A 23779-nucleotide genomic window follows, 5' to 3' on the forward strand; every position below is an offset into this window, starting at 1 on the left:
GGGAAGGCCTCCCGTCCCTCCCTCTCCGCAGGCCAGCGGCTCTTTGAGAGGCCTCAGTGTGGTTCGTGCTTCCCCAGGTCAATGGCGTCCTGCCCATCCTGCCCCTGCTCTTTCCAGTCCTCTGGGTCCTGGCAACCGCCTGTGGAGAAGCTCGGGTCCTGGCCCAGATGAGCAAGGCCTCGCCCAGCTCCCTGGTAGGTTGTTCCAAGGCATCACGGGGACAGCACAACAAGAAAAAAATCGGGAGCCAAAAGAGGGTGTCAGCTGGGGCCCAGCGACTGGGTACCGAGGTCCAGCCTCACTGTGGGCCCCTCTCCCCGGCACGGGTGGACCCTGAGCTGCTCTCCGTGTGGAGGAGCCTCCAGGCTGGGCCGTGTGAGGCGGGGGGTCGTCCCTGCTGGTTCTCAGCAGACATGGGATTCCGGAACGGCCCCGGGTGTCCTTTATCAAAGGCATCGGGAGCCTTGCTGGTGGGGGGGGCCCCACCCTTGCAGCTTGGAGGCCTCCCTGAGCCGGTGCCCTTTTCTCGGTGCAGCTGGCCAAGTTCTCGGAGGACACTCTCAGCAGCTATACCGAAGCCGTCCCCTCTCAGGTACACTCGCCTGGGACACCTTCTGCCCTAGGCCCTTGGAGCTGCCAACCTGAGCTCCTTCAAGCTGGCCTCAAGCTGGCCCCTGAGGCTCCCCTATTTTATGGCCTCGGAGCCTTCTGTCTCCTGTGTGCTCTGCCCAGGCGAATGCCTCTCCACCCCGACTTCCTGGTCCCCGGACTGTTTCCTCTGCCGGCTCCTGAGGCTGTCTCCAGGGAAATAACATGGACTTCGTCTCTCCCACCAGGAAATGCTGCGTTGTATTTGGGGGCATTTCCTGCAGGTGATCCAAGGGACGTCACCGACGCTGAGCCATAGCTCCAGCCTGCTGCACAGCCTGGGCTCGGTCACGGTGAGGGTGGCCCTGCGGGAGGACCCCGCCCCCACTGGCCGGCTGCCGGGCTGTGTCCGGTGCCTGCCCGCCATTTGAATGGACCCTGGCAGGTTGGGGAATGCCAGGCCCCCTCCCCAACCCCCATCTCTCCCTGCAGGTCCTGTGCTGTGTGGACAAACAGGGGATCCTGTCGTGGCCAAACCCCAGCCCAGAGACCGTGCTGTTCTTCAGTGGGAAGGTGGAACCCCCCCACAGCAGCCACGAGGACCTCACCGATGACCTGTCCACCCGCTCCTTCTGCCATCCTGAGGTAGAGGAAGAGGTAGGGCCGGCTCCCAGGGACCCTGCTCCGGGCCTGGCCAGTGGCCTCAGGGAGGGCGAGGCTGGGAGGGCGAAGGAAGGCTCCAGCACCGTTAGGATCTGCTTCTCGGCCGTTCACGCAGAGCCTCCGCCTCAGAACTGCCCTGCCTCCCTGGCCCGTGACAGCCAGTGGGACCCCGGTCCGAGGCCTGTGCTCCTTGTTCTCCTCAGCCCCACGAACGAGATGCCCTCCTGGCCGGGTCTCTGAACGCTTCCCTGCACCTTTCCAATGAGCAGGAGCGTGGCGACTGGCCGGGTGATGGTCCCAAGCCCCCCGAATTCTACTCTCACCACAAAGCCCACGGCCGCAGCAAACACCCATCCGGCTCCAACGTGAGCTTCAGCCGGGACACGGAGGGCGGGGAAGAAGAGACTGGCAAGGTGAGAGCAGCGCGGGGGGGCAGCTGCGGGGGGTCCTGGCCTCCCCCACTGCAGGGGCCAAGGGGGTGCAGCCTGTCCCGGGGGGGTGAAGCTGAAGGCACAGACGCGGCGGCCTCTGTTCCCAGGCCTTGGGGCTCGGCCAGGCAGGACGGCCTCCTGAGGCCTCATCCAGGGCCCGGGAGGGAGACCCCTCTGGGTCTTGCAGATGGTGACTGGTTGGGGCAAGGCCCTTCTGGTCACAACCTTCTGAAGACAGAAGGCTGGCGGCTCCCTCCCTGCTCCCTCCCTGCCCTGGGTGTCCTCCTCCCGCTGCCATCGCTGGGCAGAGCTACCGGAAGCAGCTGAACCCCAGCAGGGACATGGGGAGAGGGTTTCCGGGAGGGATGGGATAAGCGCGCACGCGAGCAGGCTCTCTGGGAAGGGGGTGCCTTCTCCCCAGCTGACGCTCCCCTCCCCGGTTCCCCGTGACCCAGCCTGGGCTGGAGGGCGAGCCGTACGAGGCGGAGGACTTCGTGTGCGACTACCACCTGGAGATGCTGAGCCTGTCCCAGGACCAGCAGAACCCCTCCTGCATCCAGTTCGATGACTCCAACTGGCAGCTGCACCTCACGTCCCTGAAGCCCCTGGGCCTCAACGTGCTGCTGAACCTCTGCAACGCCGGCGTCACTGAGCGGCTGTGCCGCTTCTCCGACCACCTGTGCAACATCGCCCTGCAGGAGAGCCACAGCGCCGTCCTGCCCGTGCACGTGCCCTGGGGCCTCTGCGAGCTCGCCCGCCTCATAGGTGCGCTGGCCCCGGACTCTGAGCAGACCGCTGCCCCAGGCCTTCGCGGGGAGCCCCGTCAGCCCTGTCGGCTTCCCTCCAGCCCCTGGAAGCGGGCCCCTTTCGACAGTGCTTCCTAGTCTGGGAGAGTACCCAAGGGGGAAAGGGGGGAAGAACCAGCCTAGCCCGATGGGGGTTCTCTCCCTGCAAGGGAGGGAGGTGCAGGTGCCACGGGCTTCCTCCCGACACCCCAAGTTGCTACCCCTCCCCGTGCAGGCTTCACCCCTGGTGCCAAGGAGCTCTTCAAGCAGGAGAACCACCTTGCACTCTACCGCCTCCCCAGTGCCGAGATGGTGAAGGAGACCTCGCTGGGGAGGCTGTCCTGTGTCACCAAGCGGCGCCCCCCGCTCAGCCATATGATCAGTCTCTTCATCAAGGACACCACCACCAGTGAGCCTTCCAGGCTTGGCCGGCATCAGGCCAGACCTTTTCCCGGAGCTTGGCGGGGCAGGACTTCTTTTACGTGTCCCTTTTTTAAGGGAGCCTGGGCAGAGGAGCACTAGACTGCTTCCAGAGCCTTCCACAGATGTGGCAGGGGTTGGATTTGGGGACTGGTGCTGGGGTGGCGGTGGCCACAGGGATTGAGGACCGTCTGAAGGCCCACAAGCCCACACAGGCTTGGGGCATTCTACTCCCCAGGGGCTCCCTAGTGCCCTTCTCAAGGACGGTAGGGTGTTAATTGAGGCAGGAGTGAGAGGCGGCAGCGACTTGGGGCGCTCACAGTTCAGCCTCGTCCTCCCTGCCTCAGGCACAGAGCAGATGCTGTCCCATGGCACGGCTGACGTGGTCTTAGAGGCCTGCACAGACTTCTGGGATGGGGCGGACATCTACCCTCTCTCGGGTTCCGACAGGTAGGTGAGGAAGCACGCCTCGTGCCAATGGCAGGTAGCCCCGGCCATCCGCCTGCCCGGCTCACGAGCAGGGGGCACCTCAGGGCCATTCACCTCACTTTTGCCCCGCTTCCCTGGCAGAAAGAAAGTGCTGGATTTTTACCAGCGAGCCTGCTTGTCTGGATACTGCTCTGCCTTCGCCTACAAGCCCATGAGCTGCACCCTGTCCTCTCAGCTCAACGGCAAGTGCATCGAGCTGGTACAGGCGCCTGGCCAGAGCAGCATCTTCACCGTGTGTGAGCTGCCCAGCACCGTCCCCATCAAGCTGAGCACGCGCCGCAACAGCTGGAGCTCGGACGGTACCGGGCGCGTCTGTCCTGGGGGAGGGGGGTGGCGTGGGGGGAGCTTCCGGAGGGCCGTGGAATCCATCACAGTGGAGGGAACCGTGGGCTCACTGGACCTCAAGCATCGAGGTGGCGCTCACTGTCTGGTGGCGTGGGCAAGTCCCTTAGCCATTTCACAGGCACCCGGGTGCTCGTAATGGCCCCCCTCCCAGGTTTCTGGTGACATTAATGTGATAGCAAAGGGCTTTCTTTGGAAGTCATTAAGCATCAGTATTTATAGACCATGAGTCTTTTTTTTTTTTTTAAGATTTTATTTATTTATTTGACAGAGATCACAAGTAGGCAGAGAGGCAGGCGGGGGCGGGGTGGGGAAGCAGGCTCCCCACCGAGCAGAGAGCCCAATGTGGGGCTCGATTCCAGAACTCTGAGATCATGACCTGAGCCGAAGGCAGAGGCTTAACCCACTGAGCCACCCAGGCGCCCCTAGACCATTAGTCTTATTTGATCAGACAAAAAGGTCAGGTCGCAGTGCTGCTGGAACAGAGGGACTCAGAGCCACCCCACCCCTCCCCATGCTACCAAACAGACAGAGTCACAGTCTTATGACCCAAAGACCATGAACTGCGGCCATGGCTGAGAGTGAGGGCAGCTCCCCCGGGCCCTGGAGCAGGGCCGGGCTCTGTCGTTACTCCTTAGGATCATCACGTGACTGATGAGTACCTTTCCTTGTCTTTTCTCCTGTGTCTGTTGGCTCCTCTGTGTCTTGGCTGTGTGTGTGTGTGTGTGTGTGTGTGTGTGTGTGTGTGGTCCCCTGGGGCCCACATGCTCATTGATTTGGGTGCGGCATCTGTGTTTGTGGCCTGGGCTGCCTCCTGGAATCTGCTGGTTCCTGGGTGTCCCGGCTGGGCTTTGTGCCTTGTGCCTACCTGAAGAAGGGATCGGGGAGGTGCTGGAGAAGGAAGACTGCATGCAGGCCCTGAGCGGCCAGATCTTCATGGGCATGGTGTCCTCCCAGTACCAGGCCCGGCTGGACATCGTGCGCCTCATCGACGGGCTGGTCAACGCATGCATCCGCTTTGTCTACTTCTCTCTGGAGGATGAGCTCAAAAGCAAGGTGGGGCGGGACGCCTGGGTGGCTCAGTTGGTTAAGCAGCTGCCTTCAGCTCAGGTCATGATCCCAGCATCCTGGGATCGAGTCCCACATCGGGCTCCTTGCTCCATAGGGAGCCTGCTTCTCCCTTTGCCTCTGCCTGGCACTTTGTCTGCCTGTGCTCGCTCTCTCTCTCTCTCTCTGACAAATAAATAAATAAAATCTTTAAAAAAAAAAAAAAGGCAAGGTGGGGGAGAGCCGCCCCCCTCTGCCTCCGCTGACCCTTTCTCCCGTGGGCTTGTGGGTCCGTCTGTTCACCGGCATCTTTCTTGTGCAGGTATTTGCAGAAAAGATGGGCCTGGAGACAGGCTGGAACTGCCACATCTCCCTGACGCCCAACGGTGACATGCCCGGCTCTGAGATCCCCCCCTCCAGCCCTAGCCATGCTGGCTCCCTGCATGACGACCTGAACCAGGGTGAGGGCACGGGTTTGGGGCAGGGACGAGGTGGGTGGGGGCAGTTCTAGAAGGAGCCTCCGTAGATTCTCCGTTGGAAAATGGCCCTCGTCTCCCTGTGGTCACAACAGCTGATAGTGGAGGAGACCAGAAGCAGGAAGTTCTCTGCCATCTTCAGGGCAAGAAAAGGCCCTCAGAAGGCTGACTCCAAGGTGAAGGACAGGTTTTCATCCCACAGTGTCCCGCGATGATGCGGAAGGGCTCCTTCTGATGGAGGAGGAGGGTCACTCAGACCTCATTAGCTTCCAGCCCACGGACAGCGACCTCCCCAGCTTCTTGGAGGACTGCAACCGGGTAGGATGGCAGGGCCCGTGCCCCTTGGCCCTCCGAGGTAGCTGACTGACCGGCCCAGAGAAGGGAGGGAGGGAGCCTTCTCCCGACCCTGCGGCGACTGACGTCTCCGCTCTGTCCAGGCCAAGCTGCCACGTGGCATCCACCAGGTGCGCCCCCACTTGCAGAACATCGACAACGTGCCGCTGCTCGTACCGCTGTTCACCGACTGTACCCCCGAGAGTGAGTCCCGTAGCCACGGCTGCTAAGGAGGCCCAGGCTCCTGGTGGGCTCTGCTGGAAGAGTCCCATGCGGGGGGTGGGGTGGGGGGGTGGGGGGGGTGGCTGAGCAACCTGAGCTGGGAGGAGCCGGGGAAACGCAGTGGGCTGGAGCTGCGGGCGTGCCCTTTCTAGCCAGTCTTAAGGGACAGCAGTTACGTGATATTCACGTGCTTGAGGGGAGGACCATCCCCAAAGCGGGGCTGGCTCCCCCTACCCCATCTCCTGCTCTCCTACCCTGTGGGTCTCTGCCCAGAGCCTCACACAGGGCCCCAGACGCCTGACTCTTGTGCTCCCCGACTCTGCCCCCTCAGCCATGTGTGAGATGATCAAGATCATGCAGGAGTATGGGGAGGTGACCTGCTGCCTGGGCAGCTCTGCCAATCTAAGGAACAGTTGCCTTTTCCTCCAGAGTGACATCAGGTCAGGGGGACGCCCGAGTTTGGGGGCTCGCGTGGGTGGGACTGGGGCACATTCCGTGGCTGATCTTGCTCGGGTTGGGACCAGCAGACTGGGCATGGTGGGGAGAGGGGGAGCGGGTGCTCGCCTCCTCCCATGGGATATGGGATGTTTGCGGAGTGGCTGACGGCTTTCCCCCTCCACCGAACAGCATCGCCCTGGATCCCCTGTACCCATCCCGCTGCTCCTGGGAGACCTTTGGTTACGCCACCAGCACCAGCATGGCCCAGGCCTCAGATGGCCTTTCTCCCCTCCAGCTCTCGGGGCAGCTCAACAGCCTGCCCTGCTCCCTGACCTTTCGCCAGGAGGAGACCATCAGCATCATCCGGCTCATTGAGCAGGTGGGGGCTCGGGCTGGCACAGCAGGCAGGGAAGGGAGGGCTGCGCGGGGTGGGCAGGAGTGACACAGGATCCGTCTGGGCTCCCAGGGGTTGATTTCCCTCCCAGAGAGGCTCACTGGCCTCCACCCTTTCCTAGCAGGAGCCTCTGGGGCATCTGGCTCTTGGCTAAGATTTGTCAGCTGTAGGGCCGGCCACACTCTGTCCCTTCCGGTCCCTAGGCGCGGCACGCCACCTACGGCATTCGAAAGTGCTTCCTCTTCCTGCTGCAATGCCAGCTGACGCTCGTGGTCATCCAGGTGAGCGGAGGCCTGCCCTGGCACCGGCCCGCCCCACCCGCTCCTCCACTCAAGGTCCAGCTGAGAGTCGGGGGCGGTCGGCTGGGAGGATGTGGCACGGCCTAGGGGGGCCCTGGCCTCTGTGGAACCCCGGGGCCTTTGGAGCTGACCCATCAGCAGGATAGCAGCCCCTGGGGCCCCAGCTCCTCTAGGCATCTGTCTGGGCACGGGGCAAGGCAGCCGTGGGGCTCCTGGCATCCTACTATTGGCCAGAGCCTAATCCTGCTTCCTGGCTCTCCTGGTCTAGTTCCTGTCTTGTCTGGTTCAGCTGCCGCCACTGCTGAGCACCACAGACATCCTGTGGCTGTCCTGCTTTTGCTACCCGCTGCTCAGGTGAGAGCTATGCCATCCATCCTGGTCCAGGCGGGTGGGGCTGGGACAGCATGAGCAGCTTCAAGGAGCCCAGGTCCCCCTCCTCAGTGCTTATGACCCCCGGGCACAGGAGACGCTGGCGGTGGTGGGGAGGCCAGGGGGGACCCTCCCTTGTTTTGTTCCATCTCCCCCTAGCCCTGCCCTCACTCCCAAAACTGCCGAAAGGCTTCCCACATGGGAATTGATGGACAGAAGGTCACAGTCCCCACCCTTCACCAAGTCCCTCCTTTTCAGCATCTCTCTGCTGGGGAAGCCCCCCCACAGCTCCATCATGTCTATGGCCACAGGGAAGAACCTTCAGTCCATTCCTAAGAAGGTAGGCAACGTGGAGCCCTGTGGGCCTGGGCCTTTGCTGAGGAACGTGGGTACCAAGGGGGCTGAGCCTTGGGGGACAGAGAGGGGCTTTGGTCAGAACGTCCCTCAGCTGAAGGGGAGGTGGCTGTACAGAGCTGGGAAGGATCCTCTCCCCACCCGGCCTACCCAGTTCCCTCCCAAAGAGCCTGCGCAGCCCCGGGCCCGGGGGGCCACCCCAGGAGTGACGGGCCTCCCTTCGTTCTGCAGACCCAGCACTACTTCCTGCTCTGCTTCTTGCTGAAATTTAGCCTCACCATCAGCTCGTGCCTCGTCTGCTTTGGCTTCACGCTGCAGAGCTTCTGCGACAGCTCCCGGGCCCGCAACCTCACCAACTGCTCGTCCATCATGCTGCCCAGGTGCGGCCTGCCCCGCCCCTCCCCACCCGCCACCGCCCGCTTCCCGGGGGGCCCAGCGTGGGGCTGAGTCCACCCCTTGCTTTGGCAGTCGCGCAGACACAGCTCCCGCCTGGTTTGACGACTTTGCCAACGGGCTCCTGACGGCTCAGAAGCTCACCGCCGCCCTGATCGTCCTGCACACGGGTGAGGGGCTCCCCGGGAGGAGGGGCTGGTGGGGGCTAGAGGGTCGCCCTGGGGGCAAAGCCTCGGGTTGGGGGTAGGGTGTCTGACGCCCCCCCCGACCCCGTTTTCTCCAGTCTTCATTTCCATCACCCACGTGCATCGCACCAAGCCCCTGTGGCGAAAAAGCCCCTTGACCAACCTCTGGTGGGCCGTGACGGTGCCCGTGGTGTGAGTATCTGCAGATGGACGTGGGGGAGGGGCCTTTGGCAGGACTGGGGTCGGAAATCCTGCTTCAGGGGGCTGAGCCGGAGGTCGGACGGCAGGGAAGGAAGCCAGAGGCTCACATGGGGCTACTGCCTCTCCCTGCAGCCTGCTGGGCCAGGTGGTCCAGACGGCAGTGGACCTGCAGCTGTGGACGGACAGGGACAGCCCTGTCCACTTTGGCCTGGACGACGTGCCTCTGCTGACATGGCTCCTGGGCTGCCTGTCCCTGGTCCTTGTGGTGGTGACCAACGAGGTCGTGAAGCTGCATGAGATTCGGTGAGCCACCAATGGGGCACTCCCTCTGGGCTCAGGCTCATTCTTTGGGCCTGTGACCTCCCAGGCATGGCTCCCCTGCTTGCCTCCGCTGCCTGGACTTCCCTCCTCCTCTGTGGTCCTGCCCTGTCCCTGGTCTGGGCTCCTGCTCTAACCCAGGCTCTTACTTCCTGCCCAACCAGGGTCCGGGTTCGCTACCAGAAGCGGCAGAAACTGCAGTTTGAGACTAAGCTGGGCATGAACTCCCCCTTCTGAGCCATCGGCCACCGTGGTCCTCACTGCCCTGGTCCTGGGACTAGAGCCAGACCGGTTTCTGAGTCTGGGGAGTTGGTATCATGAATGTTTCAGGGTTTCCTCTCGCACCCCATGGCACGGGAGGCCCAGCTCTGCATCCGACCCAACTGTCATCCTGACCCCCAGGACTTACTGTGGAGGAGCTGGTGAGCCGTGGCCTTGGCATCAGGACAGTCTGGTCTTGAATGTACAACCTAGTGCACTTAGCAGAGGAGCCCTTAGCCTCCGCCACCCGAGGGCTGCCCCCTTTAAGGTCTCTTAGCCCAAGGCCCTCTGCTCTCGGGTCTCCAGGCAGAGCCATGAACCTGGTGGGGCCAGGACCTAAGTGGCAACAGCCGTGGGAGGTCCAGACAGGTCACTGAGGAAGGCAGCAGCCTCCCTGCACCCCGCCTGTCTTCCTGGGGTAAGGGCCTGGAGGTGGTCGAGTACTTCCCTCCCTTTGTGAGGGAGCCTCACGCTCAGACCTGAAGATGCAGACCCCCTGCCGTGCCCTGGCACCTCTCCCTGTGCCCGTCTTCAAGCTGGCCTGGCACGTCAGTCTTGGGGACACGGCCCAGGTTTCCTTTTGGCCCTCTGCCCTAGTTCTCCTTGTGAGAATGTTTTTACTGGTGTATATTTTTTACTGGAAATGAGCCTTTTAGGAATGAATGTAGACTGGTTTGTATTAAAACTTGTAAACTGCTTAAGAAAAATCTGTGGCTGGTCCATGAGGCAGCCACTCCGGGGCCCACCCAAGGCTTTGGCCGGTGAGGTTGCCCCAAAGGGAGGGGAGGGCCCAAGCCTTGCTCCTTCCCCACTGGTAGGAGCCCTCAGGCCTGGCCTAGGCAAGAACCCAGGGCTCAGAGGTCCGTGGCACAGATCCAAACACACAGCCGGATCACGTGGAATGACACTTTCATTGGGGTTAGTTGGGATAAGAAGTTAATAGTTACAGAGCGGGGCCTGGGCACCCAGATCAGGCTTCCAGCCCCGAGGCGAGCCGTGCGCACTCTCGCCGTGGTCCGCGGCCCCCCGTCCCCATGTCCTCTCAGGTGGTTATAGATAGAATAAACTTCATTTAAAATATATGCATTTCTCTCTGCTTAAAAAATAACATTTACAGTTGAAAAGGTTTGGACTTTGGGGATCTGTTAATCCCACTGGCCCCACCCCCGCCACCTTTGCCTCACTGAGGGCAGGCACAGGCAGGAGCAGGGGCGGGCGGCCACCACTGTGGAGACCAGGTCCCTGGCTGCTTATTTACATGTCCCGTGAACACCTGTGTGGAGCCGGTCAGACACACAGCCTTCTCCAGCCTCCGCGTGTGCCCGGACAGCACAGCAGGTGCCAAGAGGTCCTCAGCACTGGAGACCCTGGAGGTGGGGGAGGGCAGAGGGAGCCCCCCAGGAGCCCGGCCGCCACCTTTGTCCCCGGGCGGAAGCTCTTGCCAGGGTCCCTGTCCACAGGCCAGGGCTGACTGGTCAGGTCACACTGGGAGGGGACTCCGCTGAGATGTCAGCTTCCGCTTCCGTGGAGACAACCCTGGCTCTGACAGCACGAGCTTCTGTGCGGGGGTTCAAAGGCCGCAGATGCTGCAGGTTGCGAGGGGCGCGGCTGAAGGCCACCAGGGGCTCAGTCCAGCATGGCGTCCAGCTGGTTGGCCAGGGCGTCAAACATGGTGCTGATGTCATCCAGAATGTGCTTGGTGGAGGTGCCGGGAGGGCTGCAGCAGGGGAGGGAGCGGGTCAGAGCAGAAACTGGGCCGTGGTGGGCAGGGGCTGTGCCTGCGTTCCTGGCCGGTGCCAAGCACCTAGTGTGTCTTCTCTGGGCCCTTCGGTGAGGGCGCTCGGGCTCGGGGGAGCTGAGGTGCTCGAGCTGACGTGCCTCTCAGTGCCAGCCACCAGGATCCCCCACAGGTCAGATATGGGTGACTTCAGAGCCCCGGCTCCTCCGGTCCCAGTAAGGGTCGCCCCAGCCTCAGGATCGGTCTGCTCCCCCGTCCCCGCCGACATTCCCAGGACCCAGGGAAGAGGAGTTAGGGGGGAGCTGTTCCTGCGCTGCAGCCCTCTCCCTCCCCGCCCAGCACCCAGCACGCCTCACCCCTCTCGCTCCTCAGCGCCGATGCTCTTCTCTGCCGCCCTCAGTGCAGCTGCCAGGGATGAGCTGGTCTGTTCCAGCCTCTGCTGGGCCCGGCCAGAGCCCGCAGCCCCAGTGCTCTCGGGCCTCGGAGGCGGCACAGGGCGGGGGCCAAGCCGGGGAGCCAGCTTAGGGCCAGAAAATGCCAGCTGGGTGCAGGCCACAGACACAGGCTTGGGGGCTGTTCCTGCAGAGACAAAAAGGTTGGCTGTGACTCAAGAGGGGCTGGACGCAACCCTTGGAAACGACACCCCACCCTGCGGGCCCCTCCTCATACCTGCACCGGGCACCTTGATGAGGGCTGCAGGGGAAGCAGGGGGCTCCGTCTCCCCAGGTTGCCCACCACCTGCCGAGTTCTCCAGAGCAGGCCCAGGGCTGGGGGCCACAGGAGGCTGGGCTGGGAGGCCGGGAGAAAGAGGCGCTGGAGCTCCCTGAGTTGGAAGGCTGCTGGGGTCAGGCCGGGGAGGGCTGGGAGCTGCTGAGGAGGAGGGGGGCTCCCCGGGGGGCTGAGAGGGCAGGGAGGCAGAAGCGCTGGGTGTAGCACCGGCCACCCCGAAGGCCAGAAGTGCCGTCTGCAGTGGCTCTCTCTCCCGGCATTTGGGCCTCCGCTTAACAGTGTCTGACTCTGTGAGGTTGAAATCCAGGCCAGCGGGCACAGGTGCCTCCCGGGATGGGGGTCCCGCTGGCTTCGGCCGCTGTTTGATGGTCAGGTTCCCCTCCTCCGCAAATGGGAGTCCCTCCCCTGAGCTGCCCCGAGATGGGGGCGTCCCCTCCGGCCCTGGTTCTTCCTCCTCTGTGTCCGACACGGGGCCAGCTGGGGCGGGTGGGCTTGGGGGCTCCAAGGGGCCGGCTGGTTCGCTCAGTGTTCGCCTTCGGGGCACAGAGGCCCCCTCCTTAGGTCCTGGGCTCCCATCTACAGGAGGAGGCTCCGTGGGGGGGCCAGAGACGGAGCTGAGGCGCTTAGGGGGTGGGGGTGGCGGGCCTTTGCGTCGGGCACGGAGGGCGAAGGACTGGCTGCGGGGAGCCCCTCGCGCTGGGGTCGGGCTAGGGCTGGTCCGCGCTAGGGCACTGCGTCCCGGCCGCCGGGTGAGGGTGGCGTAGCTGCCCAAGGCACTGCCCACCGACCCTTCGGCCTCCCCCTCTGCTTCCCCATCCTCAGGGCCAGGGCGGCTCAGGCTGTGGGACCGGCGCTTGGGCCGAGGTGGGTCTGGAGGGGTCGCAGGGGGACCAGCCAAATACGAAAAGGCACGAGGTGCGCCCGGAGGTGGCCCTGGGGCTGGGCTGGAGGGTGAGCCCTGGGGATACATAAACACATAAGGGGGGGCCCCCTGGCCAGGAAGTGGGGAACAAAGCTTAGGGGGCCGCTCTGTGCCCTCTGGAAGGTTCCTCTCCTGTGGGGTCCCAGGGTCTCCGCCACCGGGCTGGGGGGCAGGCTGTTCCTGTGAATGACCGGACCCTCGTGAGCGTGCTCCAATGCTCTCCTGGCTGGGGGAGCGGGCAGGGGGCAGGGGGAGGGGCTCAGGGCCACCCCCTGCCATGGCTGCCTGCAGCTCTGGGCTTAGCTCGCTGCCCTGGAAGGTGAGGAGGCGTGGGCCAGCTGCAGCGGGACCGTCCCCATTCTCCAGCCCCTCGATAGCCATCAGCTCTGGGCCTCTGGCAAGCCGGCGGCTGCCCTCCGCTGGGGCCTCCCCCTGCAGTAGGCCCCGCCGCAGCTCGGCCAGCCGCTTTACTCCCAGCATGAGCTTCTTCTGATGACCTGAGAGGGGAGGGGTAGAGGCCACAGGGTCAGCTGGGGCTGCAAAGGGCCACTCCAGTCCCTCTTGGCCCCCATGCTTCCTCCTGGGCTTGAACCCTGCACTGTTTCAGAGCCCCTTGGAGGCACGCGGGGGGCCCAGTCAGGAGGCCCCAGGGCAGTTCTCACCGAGCTTGTTGACGCCGATCTCTTGCAGCTCCTCCCACGTGAGGTCGGCCACCAGCCCCATGGAGTCGTAGCCGCTGCTCACCAGGTGCTTGTGGTACTGCGGCAGCCCCAGCGCACACAGCCACTCCCGCAGGTCCACCTGGAAAAGCATGCCAGCCTCAGCGCCCCGGCGAGGAAGGGCCCCGATGGCCACAGCTGAGGCTGGGAGCCGAGAATGGCCCCTGCTTACCGGGATGTAGTTGGGCAGCCACTCGGCGATGCTGAGCTGTGCGATCTCGGAGGCGATCTTCTTCCTGTGGCCAGGCTTGGTCACGCCGATGGCCGTCAGGTCCTGTCACACAGACTCGTGCCATCAGGCCCCCCTACCCCCCCAGCCACCTCCCGCTGGGCTCTCTGCCGCCCTCCTGCCGTGGCACCCACCTCGGGAGTCATCCGGCTGATAGTTGGCACGTCGTAGCCAGCCTGCAGAAAGTGGGTGGTGTAACCTTCCAGCTGGAACTCACTGAGCCAGTTATGAATGGCCTGGGCATCCTGCGGCACGGGGGCAGAGGCCGAAGTTAACAGAGCAGCGTGTGCTGAGGCAGAGCCGAGGCCGCGGCCCAGCCTCCCCTGGGCACCTGGCCTGAGGCCCGTCCACACCACCGCACCCCCAGGGCTCGCAGCCCACTTCTGGGCAGGGCTCTCACCTTCCCCTCCAGCAGCTGCTCCGGCCTCATGTCCTGGGTGAAGAGCTGCTCCCCGGAGCGGTAGTTGGTCAGAGGGCGGTGGCTCAGGTTGTCTTCAGGAGGGAGAGAGAGAGGGAATCAGAAGGGGCACACTGGAGGGGTGCCTACCCAGGTACCATGTGCCTCTCCTACCTGCCAGGGATGGGGGGTGCAGTCCCGGCAGCACCTGGTCCTCTCCTGTGGAAGGCAGCGGCTAGAGACAGGGAAGGAGCGACTCAGCATGTGGGGAGCTGACAGCAGCAGGGACAGCTCTGTCCCGCTCCCCACGCCCCCTCCCTCCTCCTCCTCCCTCCCACCTGGGCGTTCTCGATCAGAAGGCCAGTGCCATGGCCGTTGGTGCCCTCGGAACTCTGCCCGCTGCCAGCACTGCGGATGCTGCCCACGCTGCCCTCGCTGCCCACGCTATTCCTGTCACCTGCTGCAGGGGCACAAGCAAAGGGGTTAGAACCCCAGTTGGTCCCGCCAACAGCTGACTGGCAGCTTGCCACAGCCAGACGCCCACCCCAGTGCCCAGCACTGCCCTCTGGGAGGGCGTACCTGGGCTGTCTGGGCTGAGGCCCACCCGAGGGAGCTGGCCATAGGTCAAAGGGTGTAGGGGGTCCTCAGCAGGGGGCTGCGGTGTCCGAGAGAAGCCTGGGCGTAGGGGGGTGGGGGCCGATGGGAGGCGGGGTGCGAGGACGCCCACCCGCTTGCTGACCACCTCCACGATGCCTGGAGGGAAGTAGCCCACACGGTCCGTGCCCCTCTGGCTCTCATGGATGTGGCCCTTCCAGCGGCCATCGGGATGCTGTTCCAGCACCTGGGGCAGAAGAGGCATCGGGGAGACGAGGACAGCGATCACTTCCTGCCCCAAACACGGGCAGGCAGCCGGCCCTACAGCCACAGTCCAGCTCCTCCTCTCCCCATGAGCGGCTGATGCCCGAGTGCATCCACAGCTCTGCCCTTCCTACCGGCATCCAGCCCAGTCCTCAGCATGCCTCCTGGGCATACACAGGACAGTCCCGGCGTCAGCCTGGGTTCAAATCCCAATGCTGGTGTTTGCCGCGGGGTCTCAGGCCAAACACTTTAATTTCTCTACGACTCAGTTTTATCATGCCCAGAAAGGAAACAGTTAAATAGCACCTACTTTACCCAGGGCAGGAGGAAGTCAGTAAGAGAGTTACAGAAAGACCTTAGCAGGTGCCCACGCAAGTGACAGCAATCGTTGGTGCTAGCAAAGGAACGCCCGCACCAGGTCCTCACCGTGATGACGTCCCCTGCGCGGACGTTGAGAGCAGTGGGATCGTGGAGGTTCCAAAAATCCTTGAGTGCCCGGACCTTCAGGATCCCCGAGGCCTCTGAGAGAAAAGGCAGGGCAGGGCATCATCTGAGGGTCCCTAGGGTGTCTTCCCGCCCATCATGTCCCCTTCACAACCCTCCTCCAGGTTCCTGGAGTCCCCTAACCAGCCCTGGTTTGGGAGCATGACATCTCGCTCCTGGGACACTGTTCCTGTCTCACTTCCTAGTCCCCACGGGAGTGGCTCCGGACACCCAACATGGGCAGGGTCTTCTCTCATGCACACTCACCCCGCAGGAGCTGCTTGATTTCGCGGCTGGCCTGGGAGGTGGTGAACTGATTCACGATGTCCAGCGCCGTCTGGTTATATGTGTTCCGAATGTTCACGTCCACCCCGCCCTGGGAGCCCAGCACAGCGTGAGCAGGCACGAAGCGCTCTGCTTGCCATCTCCCCCAGGCCTCACCACCACCCGGAGGTGAACAGTGAATACCGTTTTCAACTTTTACAGATACAGAAACCGGAAGCTCAGAGATAGGGTTGAAGATGAGCTCAAGGTCACGCGGCTCGAACCGGGTCTGTCTGCTCTCCAGCCACAGGCCACGGCCCACCCAAAAGCCACGTTGTTGGTGGAGACCCCCTCCCATGCCTCCCCAGCTGTCCCTCGCCGCAGCCCCCAGCGGGGGGAGGGGTGAAGGCACCCACACCCACCTCCAGAAGCAGCCGCACCACCTCTGTCTTGCCGTACAGCGCAGCCTCGTGGAGTGCTGTGCCGGTCTTGGTCTGGCGGTTGATCTCGATCCCAGCTCTAAGGAGCTGCCTGTGGATTGGGGGGGGGGGGCAAGTTGCAGGGGTGATGGGGGGCAGGAGAGGAAGCAGATTGCCGGGGGGCTGGGAGAGTGACCCAGAGCCCAAGAGAAGAGGGCCACAGGGCAGGGCACTGATGGGACATCACCCATTCCGCAGGAAGGGGATGAGGAAGTGGGGGGGTAGTGGGTACCTGATGACCTCTCTGTGGCCATTCTTGGCAGCCAAGTGCAAGGGCGTGGTGTAGTTGGGGTCACAGGGGTCCTTGGCCTCACCCTCCAGCAGTGCCACACACAAGTGACTATTCAGTAGCAGCTGGGCCACCTGTGGCAAGCAGCACCCAGACAGGTCTTTCTCCTGAGATTCCCCCGTCCCCGCCCCACAGTCGCCCAGGACCTAGTACCCCAAGTACTAGGTACTAAGTACTCCTAGTACCCCTCACCTTGAGCCGCCCAAACTCGCAGGCCAGATCCAGGGGCGTCTTCTTCGCCTTGTTGACCAGGCACGGGTTGGACTGATGCTGGAGGAGCATTTCTGACTAGGGTGGAGGAAGCTGAGTGAGGGGTCTGGCCCGGCCAGGCCCCCCCCCCAACCCCCCGGCTCTGGCACCCCTCAGTGGGAGGCAGGCTCACATACCACTTCGTAGTGTCCGTACTGGGCGGCCAGATGCAGCGGGATCTGCCCGTCCAGCGAGGCGGCGTTGACGGCGGCGGAGGCACGCAGAAGCAGCCGCACGGGCTCCAGCCGGCCCTGCCAGGCCGCGTAGTGCAGCGGGCGCATGCCTGCACAGGGGAAAGGGATCTGGGGACGTCCTGGGACGCTGTGGGGGTGGGCGAGGGCACTGGGCAGTCTGGAGTCACCCCAGCTGCAGGGGGAGGCAGATCCAAGGGGAAGGGCTGCTGGTTCGGTCAGGGAAACGTCCGGTTGTGTGGGGCTGAAGTCGGAATCCCACCTGGCCCCCCACGGGGGGTCTCAGGGCGGGAAGGCAAGCTGAGCCTCCTCACTTGGATAACGGGGCATCAGAACCACCCCCAGCTCCCCCAGAAGGCCGTGAAGATGAAAAAGAGCCAGGGAAGCTATGCGACACGTATTAGCACTGCTAGGATGTGGCGGGGCAGACTCTGACCACAGGGTGTGGCCAGGGAGCACCCTGGGGTCTCACCATTGCTGTCCTTAATGTCCACGGTGGCCTGAGCCTCCAGCAGCAAGGCTATGAGCTCCAGGCTGCCCCCCAAGGCGGCATGGTGGAGAGCAGAGAATCTGGTGTGGCGGGACACAAGGGAGGGGTGTCCGCTGAGTGGTCCCCCACCCCCCCCAAATCCTGCTCCTCCACACCAGACCCGTCCCGGAGGCTGGCAGGGCTGAGCGACTTGCCCACTGTGGCCTCGCTCCCCCACCCTGCCAGCCCTGCCGTGGGAGTGCGGAGCAGCCGGCCTACAGCATGAAAGGGCTCAGTGTCTGGGCTGAGAGGCCTGTTTGTCTGGCCTCCCCCTCCCCAGCCAGCCCAGGGGAGGGGGCCGTGGGAGCAGGAGCCTCAGGGCTCCTACCCTCTGGGGAGAAAAGGGGGCCTAGCAGGAATCTGACCCAGGAGGCCCCTCGGAGAGGCACCGGGCTCCCTCCCCTCACTGGAGGACAGCTCCACACGCAGGAGGGTGGGGAGGAACCAGGGCTCTCAGCAAACACGATTCAAGGGCCAAGTTTGAGAGGGTTAGGGACTCCAGGGGCCAGGTCTTTCCCCTTACCCCTCCCCCAGCCCACAGCTCTTGAGAGGGGTAGGGGCTCACCCGTCAGCGTCCTGGTAGTTGACATTGAGTCTCTTCGTGGAGCCGAGGAGCTCTGGGGGATGGGAGCAGAGGGCATCAGGACACTCTAGAATGATCTGCTCCCACCTGTATCCTGACGAGTTGTCCCTCCCCACGATTCCCCAATCCAGCTGACCTCTTGGTGTGCAAGAAAGAGCCTGCCCCATGGCCCTTCGGCTGTCCTGTCCCTAGAGCTCCTCACCCGGCCCACTGGCCCATCCGCTCCAGAGTGCCCAGCGCAGGAGCCGCAGCAGGGGCCTGGCTTCCCCGGGCCCCCAGCCCAGCTTGTTTATAGGGCCAAAGAGGGCGGAAAAGGGGGGCACTGGCATGCATGCCCTCACTGGACAGGCCCACGAGCGCATGGTTAGCATTCCTGCCTGAGCGGGCCAAGGAGAGTCTCATTGTCTCCCTGGGCTGAGGGGGCTGACGGAGAGAGGAGAGGGGCACCAGATGCTGGAGGGGAGCAGGGCAGATGCCGGGGCTGGACCCTTATGGGCGCGCCGCAGAGGGGGCCATCGCCCTTCGGCGCGCCTTACACGTGAGCCATTACCGTCCACGTGCTGTCCTCCAGCAAAACTGGTATAGCTCCCGCCCCCGGCCACGGCCACCGCTCCTGTCAGGGGAGTAACTGCTGATTCTGCACCCACATGCTCCCGGCAGAGAGGTCCACGCCCCACGGAGAGGGCTCTCTGCTGGGTGACGGCCAGAGAAGCCAGGGGCCCAGGCAGGACACTGGTCCATCCCCCTGCCGGGAAGGGTGACAGGATTCAGGCAGGTGTGCTCCAGGTACTGGCCAGGGTACAGGAGGGGGCGGTCCTTGGTGAGTGCTGGGAGAGGAAGAGGAATGTCTGTCGCAGGCAGCAGGTCTCCTGCTGCAACCCACCCCGGCTGGGAAGGAGGAGGCCTGGCTCAACCCGGGCTGGGCAGGGTGCCAAGCATGCTGGTCCAGGCCTGCCCTCCGGGCCCCAGTGGGCCCCAGAACACCCCAGCAAGACAGGGCCTCATTCCAACAGGCAGGGATCAGCTCGGGGGTGAGGAGCATGGCATGGGGAGAGAGGGGACAGCTACATTTAGGACCGAGCCGAGGTGCACTACACGCTACGGAGAGAAGGTAAATACAGAGCTGGGCGGTGATGGAGGGGTGAGGAGGTGGGGGCCGCTGGCAAGAAACAGAGGCCTCCCTGCCTTCCTCTAGCCCCCTCGGAAAGTCCTTGTCACACAGAGCCAGTTAGGGAAGGAGAGGGGCTTTTAGGAGCAGGAAGTGTGTGGTTCCAAGTCTCCCCCTTACTGGCTGCGTGACCTTGGGCAGCCATGGGACCTCTGTGAGCAGCACTGAGGACTACGAGGTCGGCAGGAAGGAGAAAGTCCCTCCACCTGCTGCCAGGCCTGGCCAGTCCGGGATGGGGCAGCTCCGCAGCGAGATACAGTGCCTCTGGGGAGTGGCAGGACAATGTGACAGGAGGGACAGACAGGAACAGGGGCAGGGCCAGGCTGGGTGGCTCTGTTCTTTCCAGAACAATGGCCGGAAAGGCGGTGGGGGAGAGAAGCTCAGAGTGACTGGGCTAGGGACCTTGGCCGGAGGGAGGAGGGTCCCGGTTGCCGGCAGCGGCTCCAGCCACTTCCCCTGCCGGGCAGCCTTCTTCCCGACCTGGCTCTGGGGGTGGAGGGGTCGCTCCTGATTTAGGCTCAGGCAAAGGATGTGAGCTCACTGGGCCACCCTCGGCCCACTCTGTTTCCTCTGGCCAGAAAAGGAGACAGTTGGGAAAAGGGAGCAGGGGAGGGAGCTAGGGAGGGCAGGGGCAAGGCCAGGGCAACCGCGCCCTTCCCCCTCCCAGCCACCTGCTCCCTCAAGAGGACCAGGGTGGGCAGGGAATGCCAACCCCCAAAGGGACCAGAGAGCAAGTGCAGGAGGCTGAGGGAGCATCTCTCTCTGGCCAGCCAGAAGGCTCCAGCCACCTACCAGAAGGAAAAAGGGGAGCCCTGACACCTCCCCTTCGATCAGTTTCCTTTGCCCCCCTGTGACATGGAGCAGGAATTCTCGGCTTCCCTTCGGAGGACTGCTTTAGAGTCACCTGGAGAACTTTCTGATTCACACGGTCTCAAGATCTCTGTGACGATTCTAATTCTGCGGGGGAACAGGGAATCTGCACTTTCAGAGCAGCCACTGGGTAATTCTGATGGGCAGCTAAGTGAAGGAGCAGAGGGGAGAGGACAGGAACTTGACTCTGATCTGCTCCATAATGGCTGTGTGACCTTGGGCAACTCGCTAATCCTCTCTGAGTACCAGTTTCTTTATCTGTAAAGCAGATACAGATATACCAATTTCACAGGAAATCGAGGACTTAGGACATTTCGTGAACTGTAAGGTCTGCCAACATCACCATCACCCTGCGACCTTCCTGCTCCAGCTTTCCCTGCTTCTCCGAGGACTAGGCGGGGAGGCTCTGTGTCAAGGCTTCACAAGGAATCACAGGACCCTGTCACTCTGTGCCTGGTGCCTACACAATGTGCAAGTCCCCTTTGGGGCTGACGGAAGGAATCTCTTCCCCTCCATGCATTTCCCCTGGGGCACGGGGCACGTTCCTGGAGCCTAGCTATGAGGTTCCCACCACCAGCGTCCAGACCCCACCCGCCTGCGCTCCTCTAGGGCCTCACTGTGAGGCCCCAGAACTGGGAGGCCAGCAGCAGCTCACCCAAGGCCCTACTGGGCAGGTCGCCAAAAATAACACAGAGGTGAAGGGAGGAGGGGGAGTGGCTCCCACCCTTGGGCCTCCGGGGCCCTCCTAGGACCTCTTTTGCACCTTCCTTCCACTGTGCTCGCCCCGTATCCACTTCCCCAGGGCACAGAGGCCATACCACCTGGCCTTCCTCCCGGCCGCAGCCAAACTTCCATACCCTGGCTCTCTTGCCCTGGTGTACAGGTGGGTAAACACACATGTGCATGACTCCCAGGCCCTGCAAATCCATCCTCTGGCACCCCAAACTCCCAGGTGTGGTTGAGGATAATTAGTTGTCTTCACGTAGTCACGGGGGCCCCTTCTTGTGCACAGGGCCAAGGTGTGTCTCGAGGCTAGAGCCCCAGCACTCTGAGGGAACCCTCCCTCCCCCCCGCCCCAGTCTGGTGGCAGGAGCTACCTCATGTCCCTACTGGTCTCAAAACTCAGGGGACAAATCCAGTGTTCTCTTAGGACAGCTCAGAGAACTCAACCTTAAAGCCCAGAGGTTGGAGGTGGGGGGGGACATCTCACCACAGAGGTACCCAAGAAATGGGGTTCAGGTGTGGCCACTCATGCATGGAGCCCCCACAACCCTGTCAAGGGTTTTGGAGAAACTTCTAGAAAGTTAGCTTTGGCCACACACACCCCCAGCGACACAGGCAGCTAAGTCAAGGGGAAGGGGCTTTAGCAAGCGCTGAGATAGTGATCAACTTTGCTTTAAGCAGTAGAGCTCTTTTTAAAAGCTATCTTCTGGGCATCCCCATTAAGCCGTCATAAATAAACATTTGCTGTTGCTGAACTGGGGGATGAGCTTGGAACCGCTGCTTTTCAATCTTTCCCAACCCCACTGCCAGAAATCTCCTGCTTCCAAAGAATACATCAGCAAAACCACCTGCTAAAGACCACTCTACAAGGGCAGGAATTTCAGTCTGTTTTATCCACTGCTGCCACATAATGGCCTGGTGCCTAGAACAAAGCCTGGCACACAGTTGGTGCTCAAAAAAACTCAAACGAATGTATTTCAACCCATTCACTTTACATGTGAGGAAACTGAGGCCCAGAGAGGCTAAGTGATTTGCCTAAGGATACACAGCAAGGGGTAACCCAACTTCCTCTGTGGCTGTCCCATAGAGGCATTTCTTACAGAACAGACAGTCCTCCCACCCCCAAAACCCCAGATCACCATGACCCCCACCCAAGCCTCTCTCTGTAGCCTGAGCACTCAGGGCAGGGTCTCAGCTAGACAGTCACCCCACCAAGCACTCACTTGTCTTTGCAGCCTTGACCTTAGCCACCAGTTTCTGCACACCAGTCACATCTCCGTTCTTGACGGCGAGGATCAAGTCCTGTTCACGACCCATTCCGGTCCCTGGGCTGGGCTCTGGGATCAGGAGTCCAGGCAGAGGCAGGAAAACTTCAGGTCTAAGCCAAGGCGTCAGGGTGCCATGCCTTGGCCCGTTGGAGGGCCAGGAGTCCTGGGGAAGCGAGTCTGGTTTCCCAAGCAGTGGGCTTCTTGTTAGGCACTGATGGGTACTCCCTCAAAGTGTTTCATGAGCAGCCATCACAAGCAGGAAAACCGATTTCTGAGGGGGTGGAGGCCACGTGGAAACCTGGACAGAAACCTTCGTGCAGTGTCTGACGGCCCAGGGATGGGCTGGGACGGGGCACGAGAATCTTCCTGGCGCGGCTCGGGAGCACCGATGCCCACCCAGAGCGCAGTCAGCATTCCCTCGGGCCTTGGGCAGCAGCAGTGGACAAGTCTCAGGGGTCTGGAAAAAGGTGCAGTGCCTCTGCTGAGGGTCCAGGCCTGCAAGGGTCCCAGAAGCAGGGCTCAGAAGTGTAGGACAGGGCTTCTAGGGAGCCCCCAAACCACCCTCGCTGCCCTTCGGAGTCAAGGAAGGGCCAAGCCACTCAAAGGGGGTGGGGGGGAGACAGCTGCCAGGCATGAGAGGAGTATTTGGGGGGAGGCGGTGACTTTCTGGGAGAGGGAGGCTGAGTCACTGAGGCCCCAGGGCACCTGGCAGCACCTCAACCTGGGGCAGGAGGGGCCCTGGCAGCACGACACACAGAGGCAGGCTGGGCCAGCAGCCTGTTCTCCACAGCCCCGGGCTCTCACACCCACAGACAACTGGTGGGCCAGAAGGTGGGGCCTGGAAGGGTCACGCACAGGCAGACAGGCAAGGGTCACTCCCTGTGGAAGGTGCCTGCCCCAGACTCCTCCCAATCTAAGCTTTACTATAATAGCTGGATGCCCTAGCCCCAGGCTCTTTAAGTATTCAGAGCGCGGAGTGGGGAGCTTATAGCTCCCCATTTCTGGCAGGGGTCTGACTGCTGGACTGGGAGGCTTTACAGCACCTGTTGCTGACCCATCCTCACCCCTTGTGCGGGATGGGGTTAGCAGCGGGGTGCAGAACAGACACAAGAGCTGGGGCGTGCTGGCAGAAGGGGCTGCCTGGCCCCCCAAGCCTGAACCTGAGGCCCGGAGCCCCGACTTCGCTGCAGAAAAGCTTACGTCAGTTCTCAGTGGCCAGGAATTTGTTGCCCGAGCCCTGTGGCATGAGACCCGTGCAGGCCTGGGGCCCTAGCTGGGGTCTCCTTACTCCTAGAAGGTCCCAAGCCCAACCCAAATGGCACTCCTGATCTTGCCCGCAGCCGACACAGGAGGAGGACGCCCCTGGTAGTGCTTGGGGTCGGGCTGGCTCCCCCGCCCCCCGGAATGCCTGTCCAGCGCCGCGCAATCCCCCCAACCCAGCCCAACCCGGGCCGACCCGGGGAACAAAGCGGCGGGAGCGACCGGGAGAGCCCAGCGCCGGCGGGATTGATGCGGGAGGACGGAACAGGGGCGCGAAGAGGACGGAAGGAGCAGAGAGACGAAGGCTCCCGCCGATCTCGAAAGAAAAGTTAGTTTGTGCCCGCCCTCAAAGGTGCTGACCCCCCGCGCAGGCCCCGCAGTCTCACCTCTCCCAGCTGCCCCGCCGGGGGTCTGGCTGGCCCTGCTTGGTCCCTGGCACTCTGGACGGTGGCTCCCACTGCCCCCCTTACCCCTTTTCTCCTCCTTCTCCTCCTTTTCCAAGACCGGCTCGGCACCTCCCGCAGGAAATCCCGCCCCTCCCCCCTCCCTCCCGCCGGATCGGGAGCGGAGGGACTGTCCCGGCCGCGCAGTCGACCTGTCAGTCAGCGCTTGGGGCCCCGCCCCCATCCGTACCAGACCCCGCCCCCACCGCTCTCGTCCGCCCGGGGCACGCTAGCCGGGTCAGCGCATGCGCCCAGGTGAGGCGGCGTGGTAAGGGAGAGAGTGCGAGCCCTGCCCCCCGGCCTGCGGAGCCACCGCGACCTGGGGCCCTAGAGTTCAAACCCAAGGGCGAGATGCCCTGTTTATGATTGAATGGGAGAAA

At 63.0% G+C, this 23779-nt stretch overlaps 2 protein-coding genes across 9 annotated transcripts in view; one reads left to right on the forward strand and one right to left on the reverse strand.

Annotated features, from left to right (window-relative positions):
- TMEM94 (transmembrane protein 94) overlaps window positions 1-10088 on the forward strand; it is a 33308-nt gene extending 23220 nt beyond the window's left edge. For 2 of the 6 annotated variants that reach the window (XM_032320138.1, XM_032320134.1), the window contains 23 exons: window positions 78-194; window positions 536-592; window positions 837-941; window positions 1081-1245; window positions 1455-1664; window positions 2138-2447; window positions 2703-2876; window positions 3235-3337; window positions 3458-3675; window positions 4593-4774; window positions 5088-5226; window positions 5444-5559; window positions 5679-5778; window positions 6128-6236; window positions 6424-6613; window positions 6832-6909; window positions 7196-7281; window positions 7555-7636; window positions 7882-8030; window positions 8119-8213; window positions 8327-8420; window positions 8562-8732; window positions 8912-10088. In XM_032320138.1, coding sequence (XP_032176029.1) covers window positions 78-194; window positions 536-592; window positions 837-941; window positions 1081-1245; window positions 1455-1664; window positions 2138-2447; window positions 2703-2876; window positions 3235-3337; window positions 3458-3675; window positions 4593-4774; window positions 5088-5226; window positions 5444-5559; window positions 5679-5778; window positions 6128-6236; window positions 6424-6613; window positions 6832-6909; window positions 7196-7281; window positions 7555-7636; window positions 7882-8030; window positions 8119-8213; window positions 8327-8420; window positions 8562-8732; window positions 8912-8984 — 3123 coding nt within the window. In that variant the 3' untranslated portion in view covers window positions 8985-10088. The remainder of the gene's footprint in view (window positions 1-77; window positions 195-535; window positions 593-836; window positions 942-1080; window positions 1246-1454; window positions 1665-2137; window positions 2448-2702; window positions 2877-3234; window positions 3338-3457; window positions 3676-4592; window positions 4775-5087; window positions 5227-5443; window positions 5560-5678; window positions 5779-6127; window positions 6237-6423; window positions 6614-6831; window positions 6910-7195; window positions 7282-7554; window positions 7637-7881; window positions 8031-8118; window positions 8214-8326; window positions 8421-8561; window positions 8733-8911) is intronic. The other 4 variants (XM_032320139.1, XM_032320136.1, XM_032320137.1 and 1 more) reach the window with 3 other exon arrangements.
- On the reverse strand, window positions 9901-23526 carry CASKIN2 (CASK interacting protein 2). 3 transcript variants are annotated; one of them, XM_032320142.1, is made up of 20 exons: window positions 23343-23526; window positions 21652-22153; window positions 17650-17701; window positions 17028-17125; window positions 16502-16647; window positions 16308-16403; window positions 16059-16189; window positions 15770-15878; window positions 15351-15459; window positions 15027-15121; window positions 14322-14583; window positions 14081-14202; window positions 13917-13977; window positions 13746-13837; window positions 13480-13590; window positions 13289-13390; window positions 13060-13198; window positions 11416-12894; window positions 11103-11325; window positions 9901-10725 (listed from the first exon to the last, which is right to left on the reverse strand). In XM_032320142.1, the coding sequence occupies exons 2-20, from the start codon at window positions 21743-21745 to the stop codon at window positions 10635-10637; spliced, it is 3612 nt and encodes a 1203-aa protein (XP_032176033.1). In that variant the 5' UTR covers window positions 21746-22153; window positions 23343-23526; the 3' UTR covers window positions 9901-10634. The 3 variants fall into 3 exon arrangements, with proteins under 3 accessions (XP_032176033.1, XP_032176032.1, XP_032176034.1); XM_032320141.1 differs by having other exon boundaries at window positions 21652-22191; XM_032320143.1 differs by lacking the exons at window positions 21652-22153; window positions 23343-23526 and adding an exon at window positions 17804-17925.
- Between the last annotated feature and the right edge of the window lie 253 nt (window positions 23527-23779).

Source organism: Mustela erminea, chromosome 18 (assembly GCF_009829155.1).
Source record: "Mustela erminea isolate mMusErm1 chromosome 18, mMusErm1.Pri, whole genome shotgun sequence".
NCBI lineage: Eukaryota > Metazoa > Chordata > Mammalia > Carnivora > Mustelidae > Mustela > Mustela erminea.